This window comes from Elaeis guineensis, chromosome 3 (genome assembly GCF_000442705.2).
Source record: "Elaeis guineensis isolate ETL-2024a chromosome 3, EG11, whole genome shotgun sequence".
Lineage (NCBI taxonomy): Eukaryota > Viridiplantae > Streptophyta > Magnoliopsida > Arecales > Arecaceae > Elaeis > Elaeis guineensis.
Window position 1 is genome coordinate 103802471 of NC_025995.2, and position 10245 is coordinate 103812715.

The window sequence follows — 10245 nt, forward strand, 5'->3', positions numbered from 1 at the left end:
TTTCTTTTTATTTCTTCGTTTCCGATAAATGGGCATCCAAATCAAATTACTGTTTAGGCTATTAAAGAAAAAGGCAAGATGGTGACAGGTTTAACAGAATGAAAAAGAATATGATTAGAACAAAGCATGAGCACAAGAAATTTTGTGATTCCGGTCATGGCAATGACCGAGAGGATGCTGCACCGTATTACATTAAAAAAAGGATGTTGTCCCCAGACGCAAAAAAGAATCAAGACCTCTGATGCCACATTCCAGCCATACCATTGATAGAAGAAGAATCAACTTTCCAAAATACAAAATCCAAGTAAAATTACAGGACATTCATGCTCAATTTTAAGACGAACATAATCCATGAATGATAACCATCAACCACATTCAAACAATTAAGTGCACAAAGAATTTTGCTTTCGCTCATTATTATGCATATTGCTTCACGGTCTACCAGGTGGTGGACACTCGTGAATACATGCCGTGCTACTGCAACTCAGTCGCGTGGCCGCGAGGTCAACGTCCTTGTACGATGCACCTGGTGACAAGGCAAATGCTTCCTACCCTGCCAGCCCTGTCTCAACTTGATCCCACGCGGAATATTCCCGGCCTGCGTTTCCACCGTCGGTGCATCAACGCAATCTTACCTTGCTTATGATCTGCCTGGCCAGCTTCAGGCCATTGTAAACTGAGACACGCTGGACAATTATGTACAATTAACATCCGGAACGACAGCCCTTACTCAGCAATCCCATGTACCAGTGAACAAGTAGATTGGGTCATTCTCTCCTTTTCTTCGAGAGAAGAATTCCGTCAAGATCCTGAAACGGGTAAACCTGATCAACTAATATAATCCGTTCAGATCCACGAAAGTAAATACATAAATAACGCATCCAGAAAACCTCAAAGAAAAATGACAGGGATAGCTTTCAAATTTTCACTCTCACCTGCAAGCAGTCGACATTATCACTTTGTTTTTTTTCAGGGTGGGCTTTCGACATCATATTCCCTCTAAAAAAAAAAAAAGAAAAACATTAGCAGTTAGTTAAAACTGACATTGTTCCAAAAAAATAGTTTGATGTCTTTATTGTTTACTTTAAAATCAAATTGAGGGTGATCATTGGTCCGCTTGTAGCAAATGAGCTGAATAGCCTGACATGCATGCACCTGTCCTAAGATACTTCTATACAATCTTTCATGTAATTTTAGGGAAAAAAGAAAAAGAAAATCCAAAAAAGATTCATTTTGAAGATATAGTAGTTAGTACAAACTTGATCTGGAACAAATACTGGATAACAAAATTTGATCAACAAATGCCAGCTTGTAACATATCCAGCCTAAAAATTCTATCTTCCATAATCTGATACCATTTCTTTAGCTGCTTATTCAATAATGCACATCAAAGGCGGCCCACGATTCTACATATATGATTACTTTTCATGCATGAATTTTCCAAAGACAAAATTTTAGGTCAGGAAGCCAGTGAACGTACAATTAACACGCATGTAGAATATAGTCACATCAAATGAATCATGAGCAACCAACTTAAAGACAGGAAAGAACCAAAGATTGGAAGAAAATTAGAAACAAACAGAATTTAACTTATTCCAGTGGATGTGGATCACAGCATCATTCAAATTATGCATGTCAAATATATATGCTCTGGAAACCTCAGACTAAGAAGATCTCAGAATTGAAATTTACAACAGGAAGAGCATCATGGATGTTTGTATAACATAAATGGCTTGAGATACACCCAGAACAACCGACATAGCATGTAAAATGCTCAGTAAGAATAAAACAAATGATGTTTTTCGTGATGTGATGGATGAATTGATTGAGAGAGAGAGAGAGAGCAAGATCATTTTTTTCTTTTTTTTTTTTTTCCTAAGGTTCATATAGGAATGCACAGGAATTCAGATTCTTTAGGAACTGCAGAAGAAATATGGAGACAAAATAATGTAACAAGATTGATATCATAAATAAATGAATAAAGCACACAAATTTTCCAAGTAATATGCAAAAGTTACAAAAAAGTCACCTAACAATAGCATGAAGAGTTACATTGGTTCTTTGAAGTCTAAATAGTTCCACAAACATTTCTAAACCAGAGAAAGAGAGAGAGAAGATAATATTGATCAAAGAAAATAGGATGACTTATGCATCTCCATATCAAAATTTTAATTTGGTTGAGAGCAATAAACTAAGACACAGAACAACAATAAGATACTAAAAAGGAACTTACTTGAACAGTATCTGTTCTACACGCTGGTTTAGCTGTATCCATAGAGTGCTAAAGACTCCCACAGGGGATCACCTGAAAAGGATCATTCACATGCACTGTTCCACGAGTTGGGGTGATTGATAGGTTATGGGGAACAGATTAATCACTAATAACGAAGGAAAAGGTAGTAACATGCACAATTCAAAAGAAAAACCATGCATCAAGCCATTATAACTGGTGAAAAGATTTAATACCATGTATGCATTTGTCGACAATGGAAAAAATCCAAAAAAAAAAACAGAATAATGTAAAAAGGATTCTCCATGGAGAATGATAATACACATAATGAATCTAGTTAAAATGGTCATAGGACTTCCCTGCAACAAACCTTGTATATGGTTTCATTCTAACAGATCTAAAAATCTTAAAATTAGTGTTCTTGGTTTTTGATATTTGTAGCTAAAAATCTCAGAAAAAGTATGGTTACCATGAATTCTTATCAGGGATTGAGCCTACATATTGCACAAGACTTCAATCTTTTTGCTGGGTTGCAACCAGACATTAGTATTGAAAGATACGAAAAGCAAAAGTGGGAAAGTAGAGAAGGAATGAAATGGCATACCAAAGTTGTCTAATTCAAGTACATGCAAATAGATTAATTTGCTGTTCTTTGCTCGTTATGCTTAGGAGGAGATGGTGGTTCTAGAGGTGGGTTGTTGTGAGCATCATCACTTGACCCGAGAGCACAGTTGTCACCTAGTCAATGGATTCCATGCTTTGTTTAGGGAACACAATTTTCAGAAAGATGAGGTCCTCACATATCACCTGAAATCCATATTTTTTATGGTTTTCCTGGATCACATAAAAACAGGTCTGTATTTTCACTGGAACATTTATAATCTCAAGACCCAATTATACGGGATTAATGGTTTCAGTTTCCAGTTAATCAACCTACCAAACAACCCTAAACTATCTTCACTAGCCCAAACAATGGGTATACCAATTATATACACAAAGACATAACTGGTTTAGTGAATTTCACTTTAGATTTCATGGAATATAGTAATTTTTGGAAACAACTACATCCCCTAAAGTGATCATTCCGTTAAACTTAGGTCATGATTTCTCAGTTATTTGGTTGTAGCCATTATGTCAACAATAAATCCTACTTTCCTTTTCCCAAAATTAATTCCACCTTTTCTTATAAGTTCACCTTCTATCTGTTCACTCAATTATTTAGCTTCCTATGTTACCCACTACAAGTGTAAACTACAGGTGCATGTCTACAAGTCAAATTAGCTGGAATCTTCCCAGAATCTCGAACCTGCCCCCACTTCCTACATGCTTCCTTACTTAAAAGGGTTTCTAATGTATCCACTTCCCTGCATCCACACCTGCATCTGCTCCCAATTCTGACAATTGTAACATCGTTCAAGTGTCTAAAATTTCTTCATGCAAAATCATGTGTTAGACCATATCCATGTCAGGTAAATCAAAGGGCCCAGCTGCAAAATCAAGAAGGCTAGTCAGCTTACAGGAAACCTATCCAAACTTGCATGACCTAAGAGCCACCATCCAAGGTTCTCACCCTAGCTTATGCAACCAGGTGGCAACCCTTAATGGTTCCTACAAGTTTGCCAAGGGTTGAAATAAAGAAGAAAGCTAGTGGTTTGACATAGAAAATTACATTTAAGGCACAATGTATAAGACAAAGAGCCAAAATGCAACTGCAAAGAGAAAAAAGGGGGGAAGGGGGGGGTGTGAAGGTTGGTGGGGAAGATCTATCTGGAGGTTACTTTCTTAAATATCACATGAGAGCAAGAAATGCAGAGTGTCAGGACGTTTGAAGTAGGCAAACCAAAGCTATCATAGGAACCTCAACCACAATTATGTAACAGTAAAAAATGATTTCTACTGTCATTAGATAACAAGTCAGATCTCCTAATTACTATTTACTAGATTTTATTATTAGAAGTAGCTCAAAAGGACCTTAAGAATTACACTAACCACTCATTTCAAAATCTATTCATCCAAGTAAACAAACTCCAACAATAGAAACTAGTCGGGAAATGAAGAATCTGTGTTTTACTTTCTTGAATTCAAGAGCAGATAGGCAGGTGATTCTTTTTTTGGGAGGTAATGGCTGGTGATTCTTTTATCAGGATCCCTAAACCAGTGAGAGGAAAAATGATGATACTAATTGAAGAATGGCACTGATTTGTTGATCTGTAACATAATGGATCAACTGAGTGCATGAGGCAAGCTTGTCAATTATATGAATTCTAGCCCAGAGAGCATATTAAGAAGTTTCTGCTGGGTTAAAGATGCGTGAAACTATCAATCACATCACATAATTCAGACTGATGTACCACAAATTTGTGTCCACCAGCCACTCAATGGAGTTATCCAAATCATCACATATCAAGAAAATTTTAGAAACCCAACATGTCCTCCATGCTCTTCTCAACTTTCTTCAAATCATAGAATTTACTAATTAATATGGAGATTTATTGTATATTATACCAAAGAAGCTACTTCCACAACTTCACCTTCACATAACTAATAATAGGGCTTTTGCCTTTCATTGCCCAAGTCTTTGTTTCTTGAGTCATTTTCACTATCGTGGACTTATTACTTTCATCTTCATCATCACAAAAACACCCTTCTCTCTCTCTTCTCACTGGCTTCCAGCTGAAGTAATTCCCATTCCCACTTCCCAACCTAATAAAATTTTAGAATGTGCATCTAAAGAATCAACCTTTCTACTGTTGGCATTTCTCTTCACTCTTCTTTTCAACAAAGGAATGAAAGAGACCAAAACAAAAGGAACAAGTTGAAAAGAAGGGAAGAAGCTTTTGTAAATCCAAAGATTCCATGAATAACCCCTTCACACCAAAATTCTTCAATAAGCTCCATTTTGTTCACATAATGGGTTAAGATCATGGGGTTGTGATTAACTTGATTGATGTGGTAAAGGCCTGTGATTGCTATGGTCTGGGGTATTGGATGGACAACTTCATCAATTATCAAAGAACAAGGATTAAATAGTTGGAATTCCAAACTCCATTATAGCATTAATTAATAGAAGTCTTAGGGACAATTATTCCTCACAAAGAAATATGTGATCAAATAGCCATGAGTGATCAGAGGATGCAAAGTTTAAGAATCTATCATCCTACAGCTTGACTGATGGTTGTGATAAGTCTGAGAGGTGTCATGAAGACCATGATCAATGTGATTGGAGAGATTGCATGTTGCATTAGTTGAGCAATTGATAACACAAAGTTAGGGGATGATTAGAGGAGATATGGGGATGGAGAGGGAGTACTGAAGCATGAAAGGACAAGGAATAACCTTAGAATTGAGGAGATGAAGGGGGTGATCAGAGAATGATGAGGGTGCGACAACATGGCTACTAAAAGGAGATAAAGGGAGAAGAAAATAAATTTCCTTCTCTCCTTTCAATGGAAAAAGGAGAATTCTCACTTGACCTTTCTCCCCTCCTGACTTATGTCTAGACATAGATTCCTTTGATGGATCACCTTCTTCAGATATATAGGCACATCCAATGAAAGAGCATCACTCTTAGTTTTTTGCCCAAATTCTGTTGCTTCTTTGTCAAATAATACTAGAAAGTGACCAATTAGCAAAACTTCGCCAACATAACCTATCTCCAAATCAGATATGGAAAATCACAAAAGTAATCAAGTTGCACCTCAGATCATAATGGTGAAACAGTACAAGTAAGGATCCAAATGGAAATTTTTCTGGTTTAGGTTACCAATATGAATGAATACCAAATGATTACCGTAAAGCTGACTAAAGTTCCAATGGCAGATTAAGTTTGATATATGTTTACTAAGCACAACCAAAGTTCTTACGAAATATTGATAAGATAATTCCTCCCCTTACCAAATTGTTACTAAATTAATCTAATCCAAATCAATAATCTCCTTGTACACATGTAAAATTCCCCAACAATCTATTGCATATACATATGCAATGGAAATGAGAGATGTGACTTGGATGGCCAAAAGCATAAGTTAATTAACCTACTTGTCTAGCATAACCAAGAAATCCAAGTTCAGCTCCAATTTATTTATAGATTTGCCCACAATCTACTAGCCCTTTGGACCACTGGGGGAAAAGCTACAAATATATCAAGAGTTTGGTTATAACTTATAAGTACATGGCTTACATGTTAACACTAAACATAAATTCATGAAGAACATCCCATCAGATTTAGAGGTTCCATTGTCAAAGCGTTAATTGCATGATAAATTAGTAAAACTAAAAGAAAAAAAAATATTAGATGATGTCTTTGGTTCTAAGAAAGGAAATCATAAATGAAACATGTCGAGATCTTGGGAAATTATGCATCACAAAATTTCTGACTCTCAATTACTCATAGGGTTTTCCTTAACCTTGTAAACACATTTAACTATCTCCTAGCATAAGCTCCACTGAAATATTTATTAGCTTAAAATTATCGGGAAAATCAGTTTTTCTGATTCTGCAGCAGTATATGCAAAAGAGCCATAACATTATCTTTCTCACAATAACAATTCTTTTCATGTAAAATTAGAGCAATTTAACAGGAGGATAAATGGCTTTCTTCAAAACTTAGCATGCACTTTTTAAATGATTATAGGTTACTAATCACATTTCAAAATTTTCAACTCACTCAAACTCCTAACTACTTAAAAGAGCAAACAAATTGGAGATTATATGGTTATATTATAGATTGTATCTCAGCCCTTCCAGCAGAAAGAACACAATCATAAAAGGAATAGAGCTTGTATTTGCATGGAAAACAAAATAAACTATAGTAGTTAATTATTGCATGAGTCAAGAAAATTTCTTATATCGATGATTAGAATTGTTAATCACACGGACAAGAGAATGAGAATGAGAATGAGAAGAAAGCCTATGCAATAAGTCCTTCCACTTTTTGACAATGAAAGGCCAAATTAGTTTCATAAAGCGCACAGAACAAAGTTGCACAAATAGGAATATGTTTACTTAACAATACCCAAAAGTAGCGCATGTAACTTGGCAGATACTCATTTGTTCACTAACATGAAGCATACATTTGATAACTCCACAGAGACAGAACAAGGATGCAACCTTTTTCTTTTCTAAGCAAAAAGTGGCCTGAAATACAGCTAAGTGGAACAATGCTAAATTATTCTAATAGGACAATATGTACAATTTATATAACATTGCCCAACGTTTAGGTTCAAATCACTCCTAAGAACACAAGTACCTGTGTTACTGGCATATATATGCTTCGAGTAAATTGAAAATATTTTTACAAGGAAATATCCATGAGCCATATAGCATTTTCAAATCTCATATCACAGAATAGATAAAAAAAACTCCTACTTTCTTCTAATCAAGACAGAATAAATGCACCTTGGGACTCATGCGATTTTAAATACCTTCTCCCAATCAGAAGGAGAGCAGTGAACTGGCCACAAAAGAAAGAAAACTCATATCAGTTGGTCCCGAATGCCCAAAAATCTGACATTTGGTTCATCATCAAGATCCAGAGTCCTATTTCCATCAATGAACAAAAACAGTTTCATTCCGCCTTGGAGGTCTATCAGGAATTGATCCTGGCTTGAACTTTGATGCCTCGTGTCTGGCCAGCTCTGGAGGCACTGGACTGTTGCTCTGTATCAGCATCTGTTTCAGATCATAGAAAACTTCCCAGTCTTCAGGAGTCAGAAATGTAGTCGCCACTCCTGTCTTTCCAGCACGCCCGGTCCTTCCAATGCGATGAGTGTACATGTCAACATGTGTTGGCATGTCATAATTGATCACATGAGCCACATCAGGAATATCAATCCCACGCCCTAGAACATCTGTTGCTACAAGAACATTGAACCGCCTGTTCCTGAATCCCTCCAGGCTGATCTCTCGTTGCTCCTGTGACTTCCCTCCATGGACTATCGTCACCCTATATCCCAGTTTGTCCAAGTCTTTGGCCCTTGCATCCACAGTCTTTTTCGTGTTGCAGAACACTATGGCTGTCTTGTCCCCGAGGTCACTGAGCAGTCTCTGAAGCCTGGGCATCTTCTCTGACTTCTTCAGCATGATCACATGCTGAGTAATGAGATCAGTGGCCTTCCCGGCTGTGCCAATTGTCACGACAACAGGGTTCCTCAGATACTTCCTAGCGAGGCGCTCTACAGCTGGGGGCATGGTTGCACTAAACATGTAAGTTGTCCGGTAGATTTTCTTCTCATCAAGCTCCTCATCCTCATTCTCAGGCTTCAGATTGCTGGAAGGCATTGCATCCAAGACACCAACAACTTGCGGCTCAAAGCCCATGTCAATCATCCTATCAGCTTCGTCGAGAACAACATAGTTGCACTGGTTGAGGACAGCATATCGTCGCTCCAAACAATCCAGAAGACGACCCGGAGTGGCAATCACAACCTCGCAACCCTGCCTCAGCTTAAAACCCTGCTCCTCAATCGACTGACCCCCAACAATCGAGACAACCTTGATCCCCAGAAAATGAGCAAACTTCACTGTCTCATCCTCAATCTGCTGCGCAAGCTCACGAGTAGGTGCCATCACCACCGCATAAGGCCCCTCGGCCTCGTTCTCCTCGCTCATGGGAGGCAGCTTCGTGATATAGGTGAGCATGGGGAGGATAAAGGCCGCTGTCTTACCGGACCCAGTCTCGGCAATCCCGATCACATCGCGCTGCTGAAGGCCGAGAGGGATGGCAGCCATCTGGATGGGGGATGGCGTTTTGTAACCGGCCTTCTCTACCGCCTTCAGGAGCTCAGTGCCGAGCTTGCTCTCGGCCCAGCTGCGCATCGGGCGGGGGATACGAGAGCCCTTGTAGGAGATATTGAAATCCTCGCGGAATATACGCCAGTCGCGCTCCGTCATCTCCTCGAGCTTCTTCTCGGTCCAGTGGCGGTCGACGCGCATGTCGAAGGCGTCGTAGAGCTCTGCAGCAGCCTCCTTCTTGCGCTGGGCGGCGGCGTCCTCAGGGCGTTCCTCGAGGCCCTCCTTGCGGCGGATCTCCTCGCGGGTCTCCTTCTCGTGGAGCGCGGCGAGCTTCTTCTGCTCGCGGCGGTCAATGCCAGCGAGGAAGCCGCGGCCGAAGAGGAGGCGGGCCTCGTGAGGGTTCTGGTAGAGGGTGTTCATGTCGAGGGAGGTGTCCTCGGTGTTCTCCCAATCGAAAGAGAAGCGGAACTTCTCGCTGGGCCTGATGACCCTTTTCTTGGGTTTCTTGGACCCCAAGTACTGTTCCTTGATGGCCTCCAGCTCCTTCTCCCGCTCCCGCTCGGCCTGCTTCTCGAGGCGGGCGCGCTCGCGGCTCCGGGCCTCCTCCCCCCGGTCGCGCTCGCGTTCGCGGGCGCGGTGTTCGCGGTCCCGCTCCCGATCGCGGTCGCGGTCGCGGTCTCGGTCTCGCTCCCGGTCCCGGTCGCGCTGGCGGTAGTTGGTGTCGGGGGCGGAGGAGGGGGCGCCAGGTTTGGAGTTGGAGGAGGAGGGGCTGTGGATTTGGTTGTGTAGGAGGTCTTGGGCGCGGCGGCGCTGCTCGGCGACCTCCTCCTCGCGGCGCTGGAGGGCGAGGCGCTGGCGCTCCGCCTTGGAGATGAAGAGGGGCTTAATCTCGGCAGCTGGGGGGAGCTTGCGGTCCTGATCGTCGGCGGAGCGCTTCATGCCGATGGGAAGTTAGGGAGGGCCGGGAAGATGAGAGAGGGGAGGAGAGGTCGCTTGGTTCGTCGCAGGAGGGGAAAAGGAGGACTGTAGAGAGATCGCATTAGGGCGCTAAAAGACTGTAACCGTCCTCTTATCAGGAAATCGGCACATATCGTACGGCGGTTGATCCTCGGATTTTCGTATTTTTTAACCTTTTTTTTTTGCCCCTTTGATTGGATATATTCGCAGCAATAATACCTTTATTTTTTTTTTCAAATTATTATCGTCTTCTAACTTGACCCAATAATTCTTCAGATTATTCTCTGCAAACAGATCAATTTGTTTCATGACTTATATATCAAATT

General features: G+C 40.5%; 1 protein-coding gene across 3 annotated transcripts; it reads right to left on the reverse strand.

The window, feature by feature from the left end:
- Positions 1–232: 232 nt before the first annotated feature.
- On the reverse strand, positions 233–10010 carry LOC105041296 (DEAD-box ATP-dependent RNA helicase 21). Of its 3 annotated transcripts, none has more exons than XR_003800312.2 (3): positions 1084–1819; positions 936–999; positions 233–809 (listed from the first exon to the last, which is right to left on the reverse strand). XR_003800312.2 is itself a non-coding variant. In XM_073254191.1 (3 exons), the coding sequence occupies exon 1, from the start codon at positions 9899–9901 to the stop codon at positions 7778–7780; it is 2124 nt and encodes a 707-aa protein (XP_073110292.1). In that variant the 5' UTR covers positions 9902–10010; the 3' UTR covers positions 233–809; positions 936–999; positions 2234–7777. The 3 variants fall into 3 exon arrangements, 2 of the variants coding, with proteins under 2 accessions (XP_073110292.1, XP_073110293.1); XM_073254191.1 differs by lacking the exon at positions 1084–1819 and adding an exon at positions 2234–10010; XM_073254192.1 differs by lacking the exon at positions 1084–1819 and adding an exon at positions 2234–10010 and having other exon boundaries at positions 233–824.
- Positions 10011–10245: the final 235 nt, after the last annotated feature.